Consider the following 25,957-nt stretch of genomic DNA (forward strand, 5'->3'; position numbering starts at 1 on the left):
ATGGTGATCTTTGCATTTCATTCTTCTATATTGTACAATTCCTGAATGCTTTTATGCACACTGAAACAAGAAGCTAGCCCCCTACCCTCCAAATCCTCTTTAAATCTAGAATGATTGTAGAGGGTGAATATTTGAAAAGATATATATATGATGATGTTTCATTACTATCTGGAAAAGGACCCTTAGGACAAAGACATTAAGAATGTTAATCCTGTTCCTATAATATCTTCCTAAAATGCTGTGCAGTAGAAAATGTTTAATTAGCTCTGTAAAATTGTTAGCAAAACTTAAAAGCCCTGAGCTGAGGGCGGAGGGGAAGCTGTCTGACCGTTACCATAAGTGGATTATCTTTTTGCCCTTTGAACTCATGAAATTGTAATAATGAAACAAATTCTACTGTAGTCACCTGTCAAAGTGATCCAGATGTGAGAATAAATGCTTGTGCTGTAATGAATCTCCCTGATGTTGTAAATGCATTCATAATATAAAATTGTAGTTAAACAAAGCTTATACAATAATTGTTTGGTACATTGTGTGCTTCTTGTTCTATAAATGCAATGGTAGTAGGTACTGTGTAGAGAAACTAAATCATTCTGCATTATTTAATGCATTAGGATAAATTCCAAACTAACTTAGCCTGATGAGCTGCAGAAAAGATGTAAATATTTGCCCTGTGGCATGTAAGAGTATCCTGCTGTAAGAAAGTTCTTCCCAAAGTGTATAGTGCCAATAGCTAAGTGAAACGATTTTATGCAGGTCACACTTTTCAGTTATATTTACTTTTCAGTTCTGTAGCCATTTCTTTGCCACTGACCTTCTTTCTATTGTGGAGTGGCTGGAGGAGCTCAGATTGCAGGAAGAAGCTGCTCCCCGTGTACTGCCTATGAACAGAAAGTTATACAGGATCAGATAGAGATGGGCGTTGCCTTTCAAGGGTAGTAAGAGTTCTCCTTTCTGATTTAAGAGGTCTAGAAAAGACCCCTTCTGACCATCAGGCTTATCCTCCTTGTTAGTGTACTGCCATAGCTCACAACTCATGTATCTCTTTTTAGCTCTTTGCTGTGGAGCTTTGCTTAGAATTCCCTGCTCAGTATGGTGTTCCCATTTCAAACTCTGTATGGCTGACCACAGAGGCCAGCCTGCCTCCCTGAAGAAAGGATAGTCCTAGTGGCCATGAAATACTTGCAGAAGACAGCCATGTAGACACACAGGCCTTTTGCAGAGGGTGTTCAGAAGGGTGTTTGCATAGGCATGGACATCTTTTATTCTGTATTTGTGTGGTTGTAAAGGCTGTTTTATCTTGGCTGCTTTTAAAGAGTTTATTATTAGAAAACACTCCCTATAAAATGCTGAGTGTAGGATATGCTTTTTCTACTGTTTTTTATCTTTCTTTTTATTTTAAAAGTGTCCTTGTGGTGGATTAAAATTCCCTGAAAACTCCCCTAGAAAGTTGATATTACTGAAAAAGTAGGAAAACCAAGCAATTTAGAATTCAGACTTGAATACGGTAGTCAGTGAGGATTTGCCAGCTGTTACCAGCACTTGTCTAAGAAATTACAGTGATTTCCCTAGGGCATTTGATTACTATTTTTTGCTCCTTAACTTGATGAAGAATCCAGTCATATCGCAGTTTAATTCATTCTCCTATTAGATGGCTCTCTCCACTACTGTAATTACAAGTAATAAATTCTGCCTGTACTGGTAAAGCTGCTACTCTGATACTATATTAATCTATTATTAAGCTATTCCTAAATACTCTGAGATGGTCTTCATAGTTTCTTTTACTACTTAAATAAGAGTCATATTTACAATTGCATTCCATGTAATCATTTTTGGACTTGTCAATAGTATATCTGAATTCATTAGTCTGCTTTAAGTTGAAACCATACAGTCAGAAGTAAATGGTGGAGGCCACTGATTTACCATCGTGTTACTTCAGACATCAATGTTTTTCTGGATTTTACTTTTACTAAATCAAATTTTCTAACTAGCCATTTAAAAAAATAGAGTAAGGATTTCATAGTACTTCTAAATGTTAGTCCATGTGGCATAGTAGAGCTTAGCACTGGATCTGAAAATTACGTTCTGTTTTCTCTCTCACTGAATGACCAGTTTCTCAAAGCTGAAAAAAAAGTTACCTTTCACTGCCTCTGATGAGAATTCTCTAAAGCTGTTGCAGTAGTATCTGCTTTGTTTTGTTAAGAGGTCTAATGGAAGGGCATAAGAAAAATACTCTTAAGTTCTTTTGAAATAAGATATCTAACCTGAGTTGGGGTGTGAGGCAGTGGGTGTTTGTTATTAACTTGTTACTGGGGTAATGACAACAAAAGGTGTATTTATTTTTTAATTTGATATTTATTGGTCAGTTCCAGATTTAAACAAATGCTGACTTTGTTTCATTACTGTGTTACCATTTTTTGTATTTGAATATAGTTTTGCCATCCAATTTTGATAACCTGTTTTTGGGTTCAAAATGAGCAAAGTTCATTACTGACCTATGGGCTGAAAGGTGCGAAGAGGCATTTCAGCTCTGCTCTGACACAGAGCTTTCCACCAGTCCTCTGCACATTAAGCTAACTCCCACCTTAGTGTTTGTCCTTTACACTATTTGGCTAGAGGTGGTTTTTATAGCACAAATGCTGTAACAAAAGCAGATGCTTGAAAATATGTTGACAGCCATGGAATTGGTATTATTTTGACATTCTTCAGTAATCATACACCTCAGGCCAAAAATGCATTGGTTTCTGTGGTTCTAGCATGACTCCTGGATTAGAATTTTAAGCAAATTTCTAATGATGCTCCTTAAGGTATTATTCTGTGGGATTATTGTAAGAATTATGGAAAAGTTGTTTATTGGGGTTTTTTTGTTTTAATCACAGTCACTTACTAGTTTAAACTATTCCAGTGAAACTAGTTTCATTTTAATGATAGCTGGCATTTATATTGAATAGAGCTTGATTTTCTGTTACATTTTTAAAATATATAAATCTAAGTCTGTAATATTTTAACCTTGTTTTTTTTTGTAGTGTTTGCTAGTTCTGAGCCTGTGCCAGGATTCCAGGGAGACACCCTGCAGTTAGCTTTCATCGACCTCAGACAAGTAAGACACTAGTTGGTGTTTTTTATCCTACTAATTTCCCCTTCTGACCAATGCTGAAGTTATTAAATTCAAGAACCTTTCATGTTTTTGCATTCCCATGTAATTAGTTGTGAAAAGCAGTTATTTGAAGTGTTATTAGTGGCACTATTCACTGTAATTTAGCATAAACCTGTTTCTTCAATGTGTGGTTAGGGGGCACTGTGCTACTGGTGGTTTTGTTACATGAATATTAGATCGAATTTTGGTCCTTAAAATTTTGTAAAGATTCTGTGATGCCTGTTTGCAAGAGTGTACATGTTATCCTGGGGTGTACTGGCCTGATTCCATTCTGAGCAGTTGCTCCTGTCTACAAAACCACTCCCTGGATATCAGAATTGGGCATGGTATTATTTAACATTTCCTTTCCTGAATTTGCTTCATAGAATTCTTTTAAACTGTTAGAAAGCAGTTTTATTCCAAGTGGCTCATCTTTATTCTATATAAAATTTAATTTTAAATGCTGTAATATTGGAAGAGCTTTTCCACAGATCTTGCCAAAGAGAAAGTTTTTCTGGACTAAAATCTACTAAAAGATCTACTAATATCTTCGTGAATTCAGACACTATCCACCAATAGCAATTGATTTTCAAAACCTTTTCATGCTTCAAGTTAGCTTTTACAAAGGATTTATTATTTCACAAAATTTTAAGTATGAGTGTCATCTAAATAATGAATCATTAACTGCACATGGAGGATCTCTAGCTTTCTGCAGATACTGGTGATAGTTTTCAGCACCATTATGAGCTTGTCAAAGTCATCAGAAAAGAAGACAAAGTAGAAAGAATTAATAGTTTCATAGGTTTTTCACAGCAAGATTATTAAAAGGCATTTCAGAAGGGAAAATTCCTAAGGCAAAAGTATTCCAGTTACTCCTAATAGGTAGAAAGGACTTCATTCAACTTTTTTTTTAATGAAAAAGTTGAAAGGTAGAGTTGTCTGTCACATTCTCACAGTAATATAACAATGAGCAATGTCTGCAATGGGATAAGCATGGACTACATGAGAAGGATACAGCATTGTGGCTGCAAGACTTGTTCATGTGATACTTGTACATTAGGAGTTCCAGAATTCAGCAGGTAAAGATGTACTCTGCCAGACTTCAAATACCACAAGTCTTGCCTTGCCTTACTCTTTTGGATTATTCTTTATTGTTTTTTCACTGTCAACATTAAAAATTATTTAACATCTTCCAATTTGTACTTAGATCATTTTAGTTGAAGAGAAAGGATGTTGAAAGATTTTGGCACCATTTCTGTCATCCACCTGAGTGGTATAAATCCTTGCAGAGCCTGCATTTGTTTCAGGGGAAAACATGATTTCGAGCTGTGCAGGAGGGCAGGGTGTGTACCTTGCTACAGGAAATAAAGGGGGGTTTGTGTTTTAAACACCAGCTGTCGAGTATGTCACATAAATAGGTATTATGTTGTTTATGGTAACTCTCAGTTTATGTTAGCAACTTATATTTAGAATTCTCTCAAAAACTTTTAGAGGATGCTCTGCATGTCATGAATCTAATTGATTTCAGATACTTTATAAACAGGAAAAGTCTGGGCAACTCTGTTGGGTTGCAGTTGGTGCTTGTAGATGTAGAATAGTTCTAGTATATTTGTTTTGGTTTGGTTTTTATTTTACTTTTGTGGGCATCACCAAAACATGTTGTAGGCATACACTAAAAATTTTTATCATTTAGTAAGGATTTGCAATGCTTTCCCTCTTTTCCTTACTTGTGATCCATTTCTAGCATAATAGATTGGATGACAGTTCTTTTCAATAATACTTAGAAAGGCAACAGAGCCTTTTTCAGAAAGTTCTTATAAAAGGTCATGCTTCTGTTTTTTAGTTTGAATTTGATACTTCTTCATGAATTGCAGGATATGAAAGATAAGGAAGTAGGTCCAGTGGTCAGGTTTTACCTGCCCACCCGGACTGTGCCCTGAGGTCAAACTCCTGATATTGGCTGTTTGGTACAGAGGAGCTGATGACAGGTGGGGCTGATACAAGGGGGAAAGCTTGAACCGTATCAAAGCTAAAAGGCAGGAGATTTGGGACTCAGTGAGAGACTGTAGCTAAAAGATGGATCAGCAGGATTGCCCTCTTCTTAAAAAGCAGCTGACCTGCAAGGGAAAAGACTTTATCGTCCTGCCAATCACATGGTTGTTAATGGAAGCCAGTTATCTCAACAACAGCTTACTCTCTGTGTGTTGTACTAGTGCACTGTGTAAGATTAATGAGGATTAGGCAGTAGAATATTACAGTGCATTTTACTAAAGAAGTAAAGTCACTTACAAGGAGCCAGTTTGGAAGACAGAGGGAAGAGCTACACTTGGATAATTACCGTGGAGGGAGGAGCAGCTTTGAAAAGAATTGGCATAGGTATTTTCAACCTAACAGTTCCTGATCCTCCATCTTTCCCTGAAGACGCGCTATAGACAACATGTTGTCCCCAGCAAGCCCACTTTCCTTCTTCCTTCCACAAATGTAAAGGATCAAATAGAAACACCTGACCCGAGAAAGAATAGTTAGTACCAGGAAACTCCAAGAAGCCAGGATCAAGAAACAGCAAGCATTTACAAATGTTCCCTTTGAGCCACCTCTTTCTCCTTATTCTGTTCCCCACTTAATGCTCTTGTCATACTGAACATGCTCTTTAAAGACCTTCGTAATCTGAAGAAACCTTAGTCAGTAGAGATTGTTGTGCTATTTCCATAACCACAGTAGCTCAGCACCTCAGAGAGGTGACTTGATGTGATTGGCTAAATTACACATAGTGAATCACATGGCCATGATCATCGAGAAACTTGCAGCTCCAGCTAATTTAGCAGGTAGAAAATTGAGAGAGATTCATATTTCTGTACAGCTTCAGTAATTGTGCCATACCTTGCGCCACTTGTCTGAGCGTATGACCTGAGGTCATACCAACGTGCACCCTTTGACCCCACTTAAAGCCACTAAGGTGCAGGCCATCTCAGCAAGGCAATTATCAAAGTGGCATGTGTTACTTTAAAGAGACTGGTCTCTGGCATCTCATGAAGATGACCAAGCTCTCCTGCAAGCTGCATTGCTCTCTGAGGATCATCTCTTTCTGTTGTCTGTATGGGGAGCCTGGGTAAATAGTGCAGTGTTCCAAAGTGAGGTGCAATCAACTACACTAGTGTGTAGTGGACAAGAGTGATAGCTTTGTAGTAGGCTGACAGGCCAGCAAATGCTATCATAAGTCAAATGTCCTGATTCTTAACTAACTAGGCAGTAATACATACCTATTCTTGAAATCAAATATTTTCCTGCAGAGAGATAACCTAACCTGTAAATGTAGCTTGACTTCTGATTTCCCAAGTTGTTCCTGGTGTTTCTTTCCACCATGAGCCCTGCTTACAGATTTGTTCCTCTACTGTCTGATCCCAAATTAAGTATTTTGCTAGATTGATGATTGTGGAATTTCCTTATTTTGCTGGGGTGAGGAGAGCTGGGTCTCTTCTGTGTTCTTAATAACCCTCATCTATGTGAAGGGTTGTTAATACCCTCCAGTTGCTGTCGTTGTTGGTCCTGCAACAGGGGCAGGAAAATAATTGTATGCCATTGGTAACCCCCAAGTTAAGCAACCACAGTACCAGTATCTCCACCCACATGACAACAGAGTGTAGTCTCACCGTGTCCCTCATACTGGGAGGCCAAGGGCTGTGAACGACAAGGTCCATAAGTTCAGCATAGGCATGATGGAAAATTCTTGAAGATTTTCAGCAATTTCTGTTTGCATTGTCTTCACATTAGAGATAGACACAAAGTCATAATGCAATCTGTGTGATTAATTTACAGAATAATGTGCCATGGACACATTAGAAGATACATGTTTGTCAGACTTTTGTTTATGAAGTGTGTAAATAAGCATATGGATAAGCATTGTATGCATTCAAGGTATTAGTAGGATCCAATATGTATTTAATCTGAAAATTGATACCTGATATTTAAAGGTATAATACATTTTCTTCTAATTCCAAAAAATTGATAGTTTCTTCTCCATGGAGTTGCTTTTCCATTTCTTTTGTAATGTGTTTTCTGGTGAGAAATATTTCTGACCTTCTGACCTATAGTGTTATATGCAACAAGTGCAAATGTAAGTTTATTTAATAGGGAAAATTCTTGCTGCTTCTTAATAGTAGTAGCCCTCCTCTTTTCTTTGCTTCCCATTTATTACTGAGAGGTAATACTGTCCTGATACACTCAGAAGTAACTCCCTGTAAGGTAGGAGCTGTGTAAGGGTTCACTGGGCTTCAATCCCAGTCAAGGATTTTCTGCCACTAAAGGCAGGCTGACAGCTCTGTCTTCCCCACTGTTTTGTTTGCACTGTTTAATTTGAAGTAATTTCCTGTGGTAGTAACTGTGTTTCAGCTCTGGCTTGTTTCTGATTCCCCCAATGTGCAGTCTGCCGAAGCTCTTGCCATTTGTGTTCCCTGTGGAGAATTCTCTTGAGCTCTTCAATAGACCTCAGAGATAAGTTGCAGGCTGTTGCCAAACCTGTCCACCATGACTCTTGAAGAGTGAGGGCTCTAAAGGTGTGTTGTGGCTTCCTTCACGGGCTGCCAGCACACAGAGTGCCTAGGCTTTGAAATTAATCAGGTACACCCATCCCTGGCCTCTATTCCTAGAAAGAGGCTTGATCTGAAAAAACACCAGCATTTTCCAAGAGAGAAAATTCCCCAACAGTATGTTTAGAAGTAAGTCTTAAAAACTTCAGAGTTTGAAGATAGAAGTAAGTCTTTTTTCATAAGGCAACAGTTTGAATTTTTAATTAGTAAGTAGTATAGAACATTTCATCTTTTACTTCCTGAGGGAAATGGTTGCTGAGACTTTCATCTTCACAGAGGCTCTTTCACAATGCTTACTGATCCCTTTCCCCTCGTTATGCACTCCCCAGCTTCTCTGAAGAGGCAGAGGAGCAGGTTACATCTGTAACATGAAGCCCAGCCTCAGGGTGCTGTGTAATAGGATTTGTGGCTCTCCAGTTTTTCATGCAATGCTGCTTATTTAGCTAAAGAAAGGAGCTCAGATTTCAGACAGCAACAAAACAGGAATTGCATCTCCCTGGATTTCAGAACATAGATCCTCACTTGGCTGGGGGAGGAAGGCAACTTTCTTGCTGGCCTTCCCCTTCTCCATAAATTGACTTGGCACTAAGGCAGGAGGACTTGAGGCACACTGTGAGCAGAACAGGGACACTTCAAGGTTCAGTATCTCATGTATTTGCATCATACATGGTAGCATGCATGTGCATCCCTGTGTTCAAAATGACACCTCTATTTGAGTATGACTGCAAGAAAAATGTGTGTTATCTGGCTTGCAGTGGATACACAATGTTTTTTTTAGAGTGCTATATTCTTACAAGCAAATGGGAATTCTTTACACAAATGTGACAACTGGGTTTGTAAGCACTTACATTCCTCAGTGGAATGTCTTAGTTTTGATTTCTCCTTTTCAGCTAGATTCTCAGAAGCCTTTAGTTAATCACAGTAGGATCGATCACAAGCTGTGTGTGTAGATATTTGTGAGGAAGATCTCAATCAGTGCTCTGTACACAGAAGCAAGCCAGCTCATTACTGGGATGGGATTTATACCTGCCAGCTGGTAAGAATTAGGAAGCTTTGGAAACAAATGCACAGAAATTAACAGTGGGGGGTTGAAAACAAGCATGGCTTTGGATACACTGCCTTGATAAGGGTTTGCAGAATCAAAGCAGAGTGGCAAGCCAGTAATTTCCTGGCAGTAAGTATTTCTATCCTGTTACTGCCAGAAACTAAAAGCACACATGCCAGTTATTAGGTGTGTGTGTGTTCTTTGGGACATTAAATCATTCATCAAATTCAGTGCAAAAGAGATTGTATCTAGTTCGTCTGAATGCCCCTTTTTCAGCAGAGAAGTTCAAATAACATGCTGATCGTGTGCAAGCTTTTTGCTCTAGATCCTTGCTTACTGACAATGAGGGGGCACACCTTGAAAACAGGTTTGGAAAACTCCATGTACAAATGCTGTTACTTCACTTCAGTAGCTCTATCAATATGTCACTTAACTAAAGAAATACACATATGGCTGTTTAACTACAAGATACACTATTTCATCTATGACAAAAACCTTACCCGTTTCTCCTAAGGAAATTATCATAGACTGTGCACAAAAGGCTATGAGCTGTAAGGATATATTACTTAAACTGAATGTCATCTCTTAATTGACAGTGAAGAATGCTGTAGGTACCTAAACTATGGAAGTTAGATAAGAAAATATTTTTCGTATTGTTTCTTTAAATGAATTAATTTAAGGGATGCAATTCTCTTAATTCTCCACTTACCAAACCAGATACATGCAAGAATTAAATCAGCTGACAAGAAATCTGTACTGTGTATTTAGAAGAAGACAGAACCTGTGTAGTATTGGCTCAGCTTGACTTAGAGACCTGCAGATAACAGCCTTTGAATAAGAACATAAGCCTTAGTTGAACATGAGGGGATTTTTTGTTGTTGTTTGGTGAATTTATAACTTTCGGAACTAAGACAGGAATTGACAGTTGTTGATCTCATTTGTCATGTACAGGTGAAACACTTAACTTAGAGCTGTGCAGGGAAATCTCATCTTCTAAATACTACCATCACAGAAATCACTAGAAGTTTCACTGGAGAGGTTGATCAAAGCAGAAATTAAGGGGAAAAAAGAAAAGAAAAAGAAAGTACAGAAAAGCTGCTGTCAAGACTATTTAGGTGGGCATATCTGAATCCCTATCTGAATACTACCAACTGTCACGTTTAATCAGCTTTCAGCTCTTCTTCTTGGCCATCAGTACTTTTGCAACACACAGTTTAGAAATAGTTAATCAATTAACTCAAAACCTACAGAGCTGTTGTTATGATGAAAACTTCCTATCTCTGGAAATCCTTTCTGTTCAAGAAAGCTCATTCCATAGTTACAGAGGAAATTGTTGTAAAACTGTGACCTAAATGGCAGTAAATTGTATCCTTGGTAGTTGAATTGAAATCCCAAGTATACCCTGTACATAATGCCAGAACCCCCAAGGCTTCAGTTTTCTTGGGCAAAATACTACGTTTCTTCAATAACTGGCATGCGATGTGCCTGGAACACTTTATGAAGCAATCATTGCCAAGGGCATTATGAAAAAAAGCACTAAATACACTTTATCTGGAGAAGGTTGTATTCTTTTTTAGAAGGACTTACTGGTAGAAAAGTTTCAGAAGATTCACTTTCAGATAATTTCTCAATTAACAAATCTAAGTGGATCTGTATATCATATTTGTAAACTCCCACTTACGCTTCCTTTGAGTCACTGATATAGGTGCCATTCAGTGGAAGATATTTGGTGAAAAGAAGCTTCTCTCTAGTTTTCTTCTACTATCAGTTTTGCTCCCATCTGATCCTTCCTTTATCTTTGTCATGTAAGAAATGATGTGCATGAAAGAAAGTAAGATTCAGGTGCATGACTTCCCTGAAATTTGTGAATACTTTATATCAAGCTGTTTTCTTCCTGCTGACATCTGGTTGCTGCAGGATCTCTACCATTGTGTCTGGACCATTCTATAGCCCTGAGCTGATGGATGGAGTTCAGTTTTGGAGACCCCCATCTCCACAGGACTTTCTCTGAATCCTGTGAGTGATATTTGGTTCCTATGAGTAATGAATGAATGTTGCTAATTGGACAAACAAAAGAAGAAAATTATTGGTTTCCTTGAAGTTACATGTTATTCTCTTGACATCTCTAAGTCCTGGTCTCCCATCAGAGAGCCATGGGACTGATAGCTGCATTAGCATTTTCAATAATTTCTGCCCCCAAATTGCATTCTCCAGCCGTAGCTAACTGGGAATATCACTGGTATGGAGTGTGTGTTGGGCAGCACTACTAACCCTTTAACCCTACAGATATGCCTTCAGTATTTTTTTCAGTTGCATCAATTAACATACCTATGTTCCATTCCTTCTTTAAATTATCTGTCAATCATAGGCAGCAGACAGAATATCTCATTTTTTTCATTTTAATAATTTCTTCTATGAAAAAGAAACTTAGTCCATCTCATCTTTGGAAGTCACTGTAGAGCATATGTAAAATCCAGTAAAATCAAGGGAATCTTTTACAGCAAGAAAACAAGACTTGTTCTCTGCTACAGAAGAGTAACAACACAAACAAGGAATTGCATGATGTAGTATGGCAGTGACTTGAATTAGTGAAATGTAGTTAATGAATGTTTATTCTTTTGGATCATAGTGTCTCAGTGTGCTGGTTTGAAGGTGAACCAGCAGGGGAAATGAACTCACCACGAGAGAGATTATAAGTCAGAGCTAAAATTTAATAATAATATTACAATAACAACACTGACACACAAGGGAAATTGCTTTCAACTCACAATACCCCAGCAGTAAAACCCAATGTCCTGGGGCACAAACCCGAGGGGGTTTGTTTGCCCTTGTGCTGAGACCCCTGTGGTTCCCCCAAGTCCAGAGCAGAAGGAAAAGAAAAACCTGTTGGTGCAGGCGAGGGCTGTGGTCTGGGCGAGAGCGGTGATCTCCTGCTGTCGAGGTCCTGCTGCTGCTCTGGATCCGACGAGAAGTTCCTGAGGTCTTCTTACCCACCACTTATGTACCCTCAGGGAGCACTCAGTCCCTCCCCCTGGGCGGGGACTCACACAGTGGGTGATTAACTCTGGGAGCCAGGGGGTGTTGAGCTGTTGATGGCCCATTAGCAGCTCCGCCCCCCTCAGGCTGGGTGTGAAGGTGATAATGGCTCCCTGGGCAGCTGCTGCTAATGGCCTATTGACCTTGGGGAATGAATAGAGGGGGTAGAATACACAGCTTTGATCACCCCCACACAGGGTTAGCTGGTCCCTCCTGCTGAACTAGGACACTCAGGAAAAAAGATCATATGTTCAAAAGTGTTTGTACAGGATGTATCATAATGTGACACTGATCTTCAGCCTGGGTGTTCTAGAACTACAGAAATACAAATTAGAAAGTATTACTCTGTCTAGCTGACTGCCTTCAGATGAAGTTTGTACAAAGATGCTAACAGCTGGCAAAAGAAATAATTGAATTTTGTTGTGTTTGTAATAACTGGTTTCTGAATGAAGTGAACTAATTGTACTATAAGCAACATGACTGAACCAGCATGTTTCTAGGCACAAGTTATCATATATGTTAACACTTGTGGCTCTTACGGGTTGTGTCAGCTTTGGGGCAATATATGATATCACAAGTTGCACTAGTTTGAATATTGAAATAACAAAGTTTACATGAAAGATTCACATATAGATGAATATATGTGTTAGAACTTAAAGAAAAACTCTTCCAGAGGACTTTCCCTAGAGCATTAGTAGCAAAGGAACAGTGCAACTAAGAAAACCCTGCAATTATAGAGAGTGTGATGGTGGGGAAAAAAAGAGTTAATAATAACAGAAATGAAAAAAATAATTCAAACTATGGGTAAGTGGGAGAAGTAGATTATGGTGATAAAAGAGTTTAAAGATAGGGGATAAACAGGGGAAAAAAGAGAACCAATTGGTTTGTGTCTATAAATGTACCTTATTGTTATCCTTCTTTTTTCTGTGTTTATCATTTTCCATGATGTATGCTGAGACTCATTAAGAACATTTCTTCTTTAAAAGTAGAAATTTGAAGAGGTGTTTTTACCCAAGGAGAAGAAAGGACTTTCAGTACACAGTTCATGGTGTATAAAGTCCATGAATCCATCAGATTGCCTTGTTCCCAGGAGATTGCAAACTTTCCTGGTTTCAGTACTGTGCCTCCAGGAATTTGTTCCAGGAGGACACACAATTAGCCCACACTTTTCCAAAGTGTCCAGTGTAACATGATGCAGTTAAACCAGAAGACAGTTTTCATCTTTTGACCCTGGGTCAAACATGTCAGTTGAGTAGCTTACCTGAGATCTGTAAGAGACCCATAGGCCATCAGATATTTCCCCATAGAAAGGAACATGCAGTAGACACACACACAAATGCAACTTTAAAGCCTGACTTATTTTCAAAGTAACAGAAAAAGTGGTCTTTGTCAGTGGCACAACTCAGTGCATGGAAGTTCTCCTTTTTACCAATCTGAAGTTTAAATAAAAATCTTTGCCCTTGCTTAGGATGTATGAGAAGGACATTAAAAGTGGCTCTTTCATATTAGGCACTAGCAAGATATCGAATCCTCTGGAAAAATGGATTTGATACCATGATTCAAATCCACAGCCAAATGATCATTTTGGGAATGGAAAATGTTCAGTGTAGTTTCTACATCTTGTATTCATTAACATGCAAGGTAGTTCAAATGTTCACAGTGAAACGGAATAATGTTGAATAACTGCTGGACAGAAATACAGAAGCAACCAGGGAGGGGAGTGCATTAGTGGTGGGGTGTGTAGGGGTGTGATATGTGCATGGAGAACCTGCATAACTGGGAGAAAAGGCACAAGCTGAAAACTCAAATGACAGTGTAAAGCAGTCCTCATAGCTTAATTAAATAAAACCAATAATGTGATTTAAACTTCTTTGCATTAAAATTACTGTAATAAGGGTGTTAATTACTAGAGGATTAACGGTGCTTACATGTGGTCTGTCAATAAAGGGTGAGAATAATGTTCGTTTAAGAAGCAAAAGAATCTAGCACAGGATTACTCATCAGAAAGGGATAACATTTCAAAGTGGCAAGTAAAGTCAGGTGAAGATGTTTTCAAATTGCAGGAGGCATTAGAGGCTGAATTTTGCCATCATTACTCAGCCAAAGTTCCATGGATGCTGCGATTTGTTGGGGCTAAAATATGAAGAGTAATTATTACGAATGTCATAACATACTTTAGAATTACTGTGTCTTCCGAGATCAATCATAACAAATAATTTTTCCGATAAAACATTTTAAGAAAATACTCTCTATGGAAGTGAAGAGAAAAGGCATAATCTAAAGGAAAAAGATAACTTCTAAGGAGAATAATTTCTTTAAGGTGTGTTTCTTAGAAAAGAAGTTGTACTGGACTACTGCCACTAATCAGAAAAGGTTTATCCTAATACATCAGCAAATAGCAGCAGGAGGAGAAAGATCTTGTACAAAAAGCCAACAAGAAAAGCAAATCCAGGTTTCTTGTTACTGCGACCTGCTGGGCTCAGAAGCCTCTGCTAAACCATGTTATCTATACAACAAGTTAACAAAAGCAAGACCAGGATGTTATGTGGGCTGTAGTATTTGCTAAAATGCTTTTAAAGTCATTTGATAGATATAAATGTGGAAGGAAATGTCTTGTTGTAGCTGAAGAAAAAAGTGAATGTTGTCCAGGAAAGAATATGAAATGTCTTTTCTAGTGATTTTGGCTTTGCTTTTAACTTGTCTCCATTTACATTCCTGAGCTACTGATTGTGGAATTCCTTGTCCAGTGGTTCCCAGGTCTAGCATAGCTTTCCCTAAGGGATGTAACTTCATCTGCTATGAAGGGTGGTTATGCAGCCATACCCTGAGTGCACTACTTTGGAAGAAATAACTATCTGTTTACAGTAAACTTATGATGACCACATCTCCAAGTGTCTTTGCCTTATGGATTGCACTGAATTTTTGCACTGATTGCACTGGCTTTTCCACATATTCTAATTCAGCACCCAAGATCAGCTGAGATACTTTATTGAACAGTTGCTGTATTTGTATCTGATTTCTGCAGGGGCTTTTCAGAGAGACACTTGTGCATAAAATCCTGAGTGCTTTGATGGGCACCTAAGAGTAGAATCTGGAGCACTGCAACTGTATCTTTTTTATTTTAGATGTGCAGCTTTTGATAAGTGCACAGATCTTAAAATAAAGCAAACCTGAAAAGTTTTAAATTTAAAAGTAATCATTCCATTATGTTGAAACAAACTACCTGCTAGTCCCATGTTACCTCAGTGGAGATGATGTGTTTCATAGTGTACACTAGAGTTCATGGACCTCTGAGGAGATCAAATACTGCAGATTCAAAAGGTGCTCATAAGCCTTGCAGACCTGATCTATGTCCTCCTTGTAGGTTGAATCAATCTCTGTAGCAATGTAATTTCAGTGTATTTCATAGATATAATTTTCTCTGGTGTTTTTTCCAAGTCACAATATGACAAGAAATAACTGGAAAGCTAGAAGAGGGAAATAGCCTGTTCACTGAATCACTAGATCCCAGTGCCCAGGTTGTCAGTGTCCTGGATCTGTTCTGTGAGCTGCAGCTTCACACAAAGAGCCGCAGGCTTTGCCTCCTCTGTAAGCACGAAGCTGATGCCATAGAGCTGTGCCGTGCTTACTTGTCTTCCCGTAGGCATCAGTTTGCATTTGCACACCAGGACTGTGTGTCTGAAACTCCTTCCTTCAATCCTAGAAGTAATGGGACTGAAATGTAAACTTGGAGTTGTAATTATACTTGGGCAGAGCGCTGCAGATGTTCAGTTCTAGGGTACAGCAGCCTGACTGTGTAGATTAGATGTGCATGTATACAAGGTCAGTTTGTTTTAGTTAAAAACAGCATTTGTCAGATAATGACTTTTCATGGTATAGTACATATACTTGTAAGACTGCAAGCATCTGGAGTAACTCACAGGGATACTGCTAAATATTAAATGTGACAGATGGAACAAGAGTGTTCAACTCCAGAACACAGTATGGAAGTTGAATTGGAACATGTTTGGTGTTTGAATTTTATTCTAGTTACACCAAATTAGATTATTTTACGTTAGTCACACCTTCTCTAAAGCAGAGAAGGAGGTTAAAATTCAATTTTAACTTCAGATTCTGAAAATTTTGAACACATTTTTTTAGTGAATCAGTTCAAATGCTATTTATGGCATAATTTCACGGATGAGCAAATAGTTTAAAGCAAGCCCGTTGTAAGTCTTGTGCAGTTGATAAAAGTGCTTATAGAAAATCAAAGTTTAAGTAAACTAAACTGTAAAATTTTATTTTAGTAAATGTCAATATTTATTATGGCAAATGTGTTTAAAAAAAAGCCAGAAACCAAATGAAAATGACATCTTAAATTTAACTGTGCTATATTCAATTTTTCATAATATTAGCAGCTGAAATTGTTTTCAAAGTCTCGTTCAGGTCAGAAGCAGATGGCCTGTTTTGGGGGCTGCACTTGTCACCCCTGCGTGCTGTTCGAGCGTGTACACCTCTGTGTCAGAAGCTCAAACCCAAACAAATGGTGAATGACCTGACCATTGCATAATACACAATTTTTAATCCACACAAATTTTGTCATTGACATAGTTTTACGCTTTGTCTAGAGGGACTTTGTGTACGGACTAACACGCTTGACAGGAGCAATTTGGCCTCAGCCTGTGCCCTCCGGAGCCTGACTGTGTGCCAGGCTCCTGCTTTTCAAACTCTTCCCTGTTTCTAGACTCAAAGACAGTTCTTTTGCTACTCGTCCAGCTTATTCTTTAATGATGAAGAACAACACACTTCATAATAAACATTTTCACTGTAATTAAACAAATCTTCTTTGAAGAGGTCTTACTTATTGCTATACTGTGTATTCATAGGGCCCAGCTATTTGTATTTGTAACTATTTTTCAGCGTATTCAGATGTTACATCTTGGGCTTCTTGAAGTTTTAATGGGATTTGTAAAAATTATACATTGTAAGTGTTTTTCTGGTTATGGTAACAGCAACAAGCTTGTTCACATGACCTCAACCACAAGGGTTTTATTTTGTAGGCAGGCCTAAATTCATTTGAAGTGCCAGAGAATAAAAAATGTATTTGACTCGCTTGTGAATGTGACAAGACCAGGCATCTCTCAGAGTGTACCAGAAGGTCCATATTTTAGGAAAAAATTCTGCCCTTTGGAAGAATTTTTGCTTACAAAAGATACATGATTACAAATAACTTCTGTTTTTTTCTTAGCATAACAGTAATTCCCAGTGGTTCAGCTGTCATAACTTCTGAGTTTATGCATTGTACCTTTATGAATGTGTTAAAGATTGTATCCCAGCATTCAAGATACTGACTTACAAATTTGAAACAGATGGTAGTGTTTAAATATAAAATTGTTCCGTTCTTGTGAACATTACAATGTCCCAAATTTAGACACAATTTCTAACTGCGTGGTGGTGAAAAAAAAGGCACGTTTTAATGCAGTGGCTTAAAAATTGAAAGAGACTGCCTTTTTAACACAAACTGTGCTTCCTTTGAAAATCGAGGGCTCAGTTTTCAAAGCATTGTCTAGGAATTTAGCCTGCGACCCCCATTGACACTGATGGGAATTGCATAGCTAAGTCCCCATAACATCACTTTGAAAATCCATTTGTTGTACCAATCCAAAAAAAGGGTAGCATAAACTATAGGAAGACAGTCACGGACCAAAAGATCAATTTACACTTTGAAATACAAGACCAATGTGCAGTTATTCCAGCTATGTGATCAGTCGGGGGGATTTTAGAATTCACCACATTCACCAAATAAATCACCAGGTGTAAATAAAACGAAGTATTTTGGCAAGTGGCAGGCAGACTTGCTAACCAGGCTAACAAGATACTTGTCAGCAGTAAGGAACACCTACTGATTAAGTGATAATTGTATTTGGATAGTACGATGTTAGTCTACAGTTAGCAAGCTCTGTCTTTGTTTCTTTCAAGCTAGACTTAGATATCTATATTTTAAGTACTTCTGTTGTTCTTTGTGACTAAGAAATGTTTAGAGTGAACAAGACTTGTCTTTGTCCAGTTCTGATTCTGGTCCTTGATGTTTTTGTTCCAGTTTAGTAAGTGCTTTCATGGTGTGTATGCTTTAATAAACAGGGACATAACATTTGGTAAATAATGGTGGTGTTATCTACATGGTTATGCAGGGGAGTTTTGGTTCATTTCTTGGACTTAACTGTACACCTGTGTAACATATACTCATGTGTACTTGTGCATGAATCCTCACCAAAGATGAAAAAAGTGTCGTTGTTGTGTGGCTGTGTTACTGCAGTGCCTGTGAGTCCCAGTCAAGGACCATGGCCCCATTATGCTGGGCAGAATATAAATAAGTGTTTTAACAAAAGAAAGACAGCGCTGCCTCAGAGTTCACAAACTGATGAGATTATAGCTTCACTGAAAGGTTAACATTATGTCAGAAATTATGAAACAACAATGATTCTGGTTGACAGGCTTCCTCTTTGGTCATCAACCCCATTTGTCTTTCTGAGTACAAGATGTGGTCTGTTGGTACAGTGTGAGCTCCTTGGAGTAGGAAATGTTGAGGACTGGGACATTTGAGAGTGGCTTTTGTGAGTTTACTGTGTTTAAAATGAAAAAGTCCTTTCCATACTTGGTGGTTTTTAGCTCCAAAACCCAATAAAATAGTTATAATTTAAATATTAATGTGTTTGCTATTTCTTTATCTTAGTGACTTAGATGATACATAGCTAACAACAGCCATGTGTTAGGTCTTTTTTGCCTAGGTCAAAAGGCACGCATCCTCAGGGAACAAATTGTAATGTTATTTCTGTACTCTTTCCCAAGAAAAGGCTGAGGGTAGCTTGCAGTTGTATATGCTTGGCACTGTTCATTTCCCAGAAGAGTTCACCGTATTCTAGGCTTTGGGGTTTTTTTAATTAAAGAGGTCAAAATCCATTATATCAAAATTTCAAAGAATTTACCAATTAGCTGTAGTCTGTGATGCCCAGCAGGTGGCTTTTATACTATTAAAGGGAGATTGTTTCCATCTCTGATCAAAGCAAAAGCGAAACAAAAGAAAATATAGAATATTTTGCTGTACACAGTGCAAACCACACGCTGTGAAAATTATACATGAAAACTGTACATGGGAAACTGTTTAGTCATCCCACTTGCAAGAAAAGTTCTATATATTTTCACACTGGTCCTCACGAGGATTTTAATGATAATGTCTAAATGTGTTTAGATTACTGATTAGCTGAGAAGGTTAGACAGCTTGCTATTTTCTAAAATGAAGATTTTAGCATTTTTCTTATTTAAAAGTAAAAGTAAAAATGCACAGTTAAGTAGATTAATGAATTTGCTAGAAGTGAAATTAGAAAAAGCTGAGTGTGCTGGAATGTCCCAAGATGCAAAAAAAATTCCAATTTGCACTTTTCAATGAATCTAAACTTCCCCGATTTTTGCCTACTTAAAAGAATGTTTGTGACCTTTTGACCCTTTTGTTATCCCTTACTCAGAAAGGCCTTTATTCTGTAAGGCTTAGGTATAAAAAAATAAAAAGAGCGTTAATGGCATAACAGTCCTTTCTGATCACCCTGTGTAAGATGTTTATGCAAAGTGTCAATAGAAGCAATTGGCCTAACAGTGTGACAACCTGCTTTGCTTGGAAATGGGCTAATCTCCTGTTTGGGTTATCCAGAGGTCAGGTAAGAATTTCTTTTTTCGCACTCCCCGTAGCGCATGGGTGCATAACCTGCAAACACTACAGGGCAGAAATCAGAAGCAACTGAGCCCAAGGATGCCACAAAGCATTTCTGTTTAATCTTGACCATTTTGCTTTTTCTGGTTTTTCTTTGCCTTCTTTTAGTTTTTCTCAGTCCTATCTCAGAGAGTCTTCTTGAGCGTATAACACATTGTGATGACAGGGACTCTTAACAATTTCATTATCTGCTGCTTCACTGTTTTGGTTTTGGGTTTTTTTTCAAACAGGCATCATCCCACTCTTTTTTGAAGTTCACGTGGAAACCTACTTGAAATCTCAATTTTTGAGGTCTGCCCCCGTTGCCCTGTCACAGCAGGCTGGAACTCAATAAGAGCTCAGGCAAGCGTAGCGGGCCAGGCAATGGGCCTTGGCGGGCTGCACGCTGTGAACTCCTGCCTCACTGAATCAGCTTCTGTGTGTTTTTATAACTGCCTTTTTTTTCCCTGTTAATTATGCCCCAAGGCTGTGGAAAGACAGCATTTATCTGTTTCAACAGACTAAGCAGCAAGTGTTCTGACATGTTTATCAGGCAAATTGTACCTGACAAAAGGTAATTACACATGCAATCAAGTCCAGAAGTAACTGGGTGATTAGGGGTTAATAAACTGCTTAGCATAAGAAATATTCAGCTTGTGAGCAAGAGGAGTGGGCCAGAAGGACATAACTGACAGTGATATGTTGAAAGAATTACTTTTCTTTGGATTGAATATTTGACTTTACCGAAAGGTAAGTAGGATATTGAGTGTACAACTCCTCATTTTTATCTCCAACTCCTGAATCACTGGTGTCTGTTGTACAACCACAGCTATGTGCTGACACTCATGCAGAAGAGGTAACAGCACCATTCCTACTTGTACTAAGCTACCTTGATAATTCGCAGTTAGGATTTTTGTAGTATAACCAGCACAGTTGCTGTTGTCTAATGGAAGACTGCCCCCATTTCCATCTGCAAAGCTCATGTCTCCTCCCGTCTGTTGCTGTGTTGACTCTGTGCATAGCTAGTTCCCAAAGTTGCATTCTCTTCCAAGATTATTCCTGACAGTTGCCCAAAAGTAAAAAGGAAAGGGCATCTGTATGATATCTGAGGATGTGACAAGAGGCTCAAATGGCATTGAAAGGGCCGGATGGTTGATTCCAGCAGTTCCCAGTGCACAAAATTCTCACGTAATTACAAGATGGCCTAAATAGAGGACTATGGCTGAGCTGCTCTGAACTTTAGGTAATACAAGACAAAGCTTTAGTGGGCAGTGATGAACAGGAATTTCTATCGAAACACAGACAAATCACCTAGATACTGGGAAAACACGAGAATCCTGACTATGAAGAATAGATGCAAGTGCCCTATTTGAAACAAGATTTCTGTCCCTAAAATCTTCAGAATTTTTTCCCCTGTAGCATCAATATTGTAATGTTTTGTGTTAATTGGTCCTGTTAGATGGCAAGGTCTTAAAGTAGGACCTCTTTTAACCAGAACATAGCTTACTATCTTTTACAATACAATTGTTCTGCTTAAAATAAACTTCCAGTTAAAAATAGCAGTGTTATCTGTATAATGTAAGAAATTACTATAAATTTTTATATAAGTACATATAAACACCTATTTTTCCCAAGTGTTGTTTATCAGAGAGATCTAATATTAGACATAAAAGGCATTTAGAAAACATCTAGACATGAACAAAAAGTTAGAAAACCAAAGCATTGTAGAACATCACGCAAAATAAAAATGCAGAACAGCAACCAGAGATATAGGTTCCCTATAGTGTTAAAAGTATGTATGTGACTAATGAGGTGCTTTTTTTAGAAGGCAGTACTGTTTCATGTACAGTAAAAGAAACATGTTGCTTTATAATCGTCAATCCTGATGGTTCCAAGATGTTGGCTAAAGATTCCCATTCTATCACACCTTTGGAAGAGGCAAAATTCTCTAAATGAGGCAAAGTGACTGCCCTATCTTGTAAACGTCAGTGAATGGTCTGTTGGATGCTTTCTGTGGTATACCTGAAAGGATAAGCTTGTGGGGGGTGGTTGCAGGTTTTTTGGTTTTGTTTTTGTAGTGACTCTGACACACAAACACAGTTCTCTGCAAATTATTCCTAGTCAGAGGGTAGTAATTGCTCCTTGGTCCTGGGAAGCATATTCTGCTTCATTATAAAATACTCAGGTAGAGTATTGCCTGTCTTAGCTTATTCTTATTTTTCATGATTGTTATGGGATAAAGGGAGTACAGCTGTGCATTGTTCTTGTGTAGTAGAGTAGATATATCTAGTTTATTTGGTACTTCACAGTGGTTTTGGCTGCATGATAAGCTGCTTCTGACTGAGCACCCTTGGGTTGCTCCTTAGGTGGGGCTGAGTGGCTGACTAACAGCTAGAAAGGGCTGCACTGCCTCCGAATTCTTGGTGTAGTGGGAGAGGTGGTCTTTCTGTCTGGTTTGGAAGGTTTTCCCATACATATTAACTTTGGAAAGATGCATGCTGAAAATAAACATTTTTCCTATTCAAATTTTATGGCAAGCAATGCATATTCTAACCTTGAAGAAATCACAGTCAGTAGCACCAGTGTGATGCGCTACACTCTGTGGCCTTTGATTTTTGAGGCTGGAAAATATTTATTGCCAGGACCTACTCTTTGCCCATATTTATCTTACAACACTGCATGCCATTTCTTTCTAGACAATACATCTCATTTTTAGTTATTGTTTTGGTAATAGTGACAGTTTTAGTAGATAAAATAGTAGTAGGGAAATGTTGCTTCACCTTGGCCTTTATTAAGTTGATTCTACTTATCACAGTAAAAATATTGTCACAAAACCAGTAAATTCTTGTGTACTTCATATACATCATATGCCTGTGGCCAAGATGGTGCTACTTTTTCTATATGAGGAAGAGGAATTAAAGTGCTTCATTTAATTGCGGCAGACATTCATGTAGCAAAAGATAGGAGATCGGAAAGGAACAGAGGAGCAGAAACTGAAGCAGATTGTAGGGTTGACACCTCTGCAGCATGGCTGCAGGAGTGAAGGTGAATTTGGGGTTATGCTCAAGGGAGGCTTTCGGTGAGTGGATTGAAGTTTACCATTACACATGTGGTGGTCCTGGGACATTTCTGCTAGATTGTCCTTCCTGCAGTTGGCTGCTCACCAACCTGCTCCCCTCACAAAGTGTCTGCATGGACTGTACATCCGCTGAGTCCAAGTGCCAGGTCAGATGCAGGTGTTAGAATGGTCAGGACACAGATCCAAAGAGCTGCACACCAGGCAGCTCTTGCCCACCCACAGCATACAGTTCATGCTGTCAAAGCTCATTACATACAGCAATATGCCACAGTGCAGAACTGCAGCTGTGAGGGGCACAAAATGCGCAATGCATAATTGTGCACAGCAGCACTCTGGTCTCCTGCAGTATATGCGGCTCCCTGTCATGTTTACTCCAGAAGCAGGCCATGATTGTCACACTGCAGACCCTGGACATCTGTGCAGGAGGGAAGGGAGCTGTGATTGAGTGGTATGTTTCATTTGATTGCATGTCCCTGCTCCTGTGAGTTACCTGCCACATAGTATCATAGAATCGATTGGGTTGGAAAAGACCTCCTAGATCATCAGCTCCAACCCTTGGTCCAACTCCAGTCCATTTACCAGATCATGGCACTCAGATCATAACAGCTGCTTGAACTTAGGAGATTTATTAGCATAAGGCTGGTTGTGGGCAGCTCTTTGACCAAGTGAGGAAGAGGGAAGAAACTCTGGGTAACATCCCCTGTGCCAATAGTGTAGCTTGGGGTGTTCATTCTTGGACTGTCTTGGGGTGCACAGAATATGCTTCATGTTCTTTTGGGACTTTTTTTACCTCATGTGTTGAAAAGCAAAACTCCACGGTCTGTTTAGAGCGCTACATGACTACCTGTGTTTGGCCAGGTGACAAATGAGGTGTAATTTTCCAGCACAGCTGTCAGTATCACCGAGATGTCCCAGAGCCATGGCACAATCAGACAGTTGAGTCAAGCACTGAAATCATGGTATGGAAGTCACTCATGCGATATTGTTAGAGAAGTTTCTTTGAACTTGTCAGCATTGTAATTGTGTCAGTCATTGATGGCTTTGGGCTGCACATTGCTAACAGGATACAGAGCTTCAGGGTTACTTAGGATTTACCCAGAATCCTCAATTTCAGTCAATTACAGTTAAGAAATTAAGTCTTTCACCTTTGATTTACTAAACACAACTACTTGAAGGAACTGCATGTCCTTTCTTAAGGACCATCTCCCACCTGAAGCCCATGACAAATAGCATTGTAATTAGCAGTAATTTATTGATACATTGCTTGCTTCTCTGTAAGAAAGGGAGCATGAAATCACCAGATTATATAGTTTGGACTCTTGTGGTTGTCAGCTTTATCTTCCCAGACTGAGTTGTGCATCTGCCTGTCACACCTTTCCACTCTTTGGGTTGTGCTTTTAAATTTCATACAGCCTCTGAGGACTGGGCTCTACTGACTGTGTAACACAGGTAAGTGATCAGTAGCATAGAGCAGCAAACTGGGGCTGTGGGTTTCACAAATTATACTAATTCCTGAACTAACTAGCCTTCCCAAGGCTGTTTGCTCTGTGACTAAAGGATGTTCTCCTCAGCTCAGTATGGGAATTGGTGCCATCCATTCTGAGAAAGGGCTTTGTGGGAAAGAACTATTTGCATTTGATCTTGACAGCTATTATGGGTGTATAGTCAGCAGAGAATGAACTAGCTTCTTTCCTTTTAAAATACCTTTCATCCATGTGAGGTAGTTAAGTGTACAGTCTAGATGTCACTGTGGTTTGTAACGGTCCCTGAAGGTCTTTGGGACAACAGCAGCAATTGTGTCTGGTTTGGTACAAAGGCAGGAAATGTTGCTACTGTATACTTTTATTTAATTAAGTTGGTGTTATGATTTTGGGGATAAGTATTGTTGGACACCTTTGGCACTTCATCAGGCTGAGAAGTTTGAGAAAGGGAAGGTTTTTGGAGGTGCAGTCCTCCTCTTAGCATAGCCTGCTGTAGCTCTCCCTGCGGGAGCGGGAGCTGTTACTGTTGTGCCCCAGCTCTAACAGCTCTGATCTGGGTTAGCAGAAGCAGAACCCTGTTTGAAGTGAACAGGGTTCTTTCTTTAAGTAGCAAAATGGTGTGAGTTGCAGTAGTCTTACATTTTTAAAGCAGTTTTGTTGCAGAAAATCCTGTTCCGCACCACCTTTCCAGCATTACCAATTCAGCAGGCCTCCAGGCAAGCAGGGGCTCTAGGTTATGCTGCCATGGGCACTGCGAGCTGGGGCAAAGTGTTGCTAATGGTTCCCCACGCTTATTTTAACACAGTAGTTTTGGCTAACACAGGGCAGCCTGAGAACAAGCCCTTGTTAGCCCTCAGCAGCGGGACAAGGCCAGGCACCAGACGCAGGGGGAAGCTGGGGGCGCCCCGCCATTGACGTCAATGGCAGTGGGGCCCGCCGGCCCGCAGGTAGCCGTGGGAAAGGCTTCCCTGAGCGGGGCTGCCTGTATCCTGGCCCCTGGCAGCCTGGGCAGGGTGCCCAGCGGTGCCTGGCCTGCACCCCGGGATGATGGAGGGGAAATCAGGCTTGGAGGGCTGCGAGGGTGCTGGCGGTTCAGCATTGCGTCTGATTGTAAAAGCAGGCTGTTTGTCAACAGCAGCTCTGAGATCATGAGTCAAAGGCCTGATATGAAACTGCAGCCAGGCGTAGGACCGTGCTTGGAGTCTTTTTATTCCTCCACTGAAGTGTTTGGGTTTGTTTGGGCCAGAAGTGTGCCCGGGGCTTGGCACTGAGTTTTGGGGATCAGTCACAGTGGAGAGTGCAGCAGGAGGTGTTTAATTCACTTAGTTGAGACAACCTGAACCTCTGGTTTAAATTACTGTTAAGGAGCAGCAGACACGAGCATCCCGATCTTGCTACCCACGGTAAAGCAAGCTCCCTAACACCAAAGAAGCCATTAGCATCCCCTCCTCGGGCCAAACCTGCACAGCCGCCTCCCTGCGCACGGAGGGAGGCGAGACACGTTAAAGAAAGAAATGGGCAGGTGAAGGGGGGTGTCGGCTGGGCTCGGCGAGGGGCGGCCGGTCTCCTCTCCGCGGAGCCGCCCCGCGCTCCCTCATCCTCCTCTTCCCCCGCAGCTCCTGGACCTCTTCATGGTGTGGGACTGGTCCACCTACTTGGCTGACTACGGGCAGGCCACCTCCAAGTACCTGAGGGTCAACCCCAGCACGGCCCTCACGCTCCTAGAGAAGTAAGTGCGGGGGCCGGAGCTGCCGACGCGGGGATGGACGCGGGGCCGGGGCCGGAGCCGCCCGCCCTGCCGGGAGCGCCGGCGGCCGGAGCCCGGCCGGCAGCGCGTCCGTGTCCCGCTGCCGGGGCCGCCGTAGCAGCAC

At 39.9% G+C, this 25,957-nt stretch overlaps 1 protein-coding gene across 9 annotated transcripts in view; it reads left to right on the plus strand.

Annotated features, from left to right (window-relative positions):
* EXOC6 (exocyst complex component 6) overlaps window positions 1-25,957 on the plus strand; it is an 84,820-nt gene that overhangs the window by 57,018 nt on the left and 1,845 nt on the right. For all 9 annotated transcript variants that reach the window (XM_071564268.1, XM_071564269.1, XM_071564271.1 and 6 more), the window contains 2 exons: window positions 3,027-3,100; window positions 25,703-25,815. In XM_071564268.1, coding sequence (XP_071420369.1) covers window positions 3,027-3,100; window positions 25,703-25,815 — 187 coding nt within the window. The remainder of the gene's footprint in view (window positions 1-3,026; window positions 3,101-25,702; window positions 25,816-25,957) is intronic.

This window comes from Pithys albifrons, chromosome 9 (assembly GCF_047495875.1).
Source record: "Pithys albifrons albifrons isolate INPA30051 chromosome 9, PitAlb_v1, whole genome shotgun sequence".
NCBI lineage: Eukaryota > Metazoa > Chordata > Aves > Passeriformes > Thamnophilidae > Pithys > Pithys albifrons.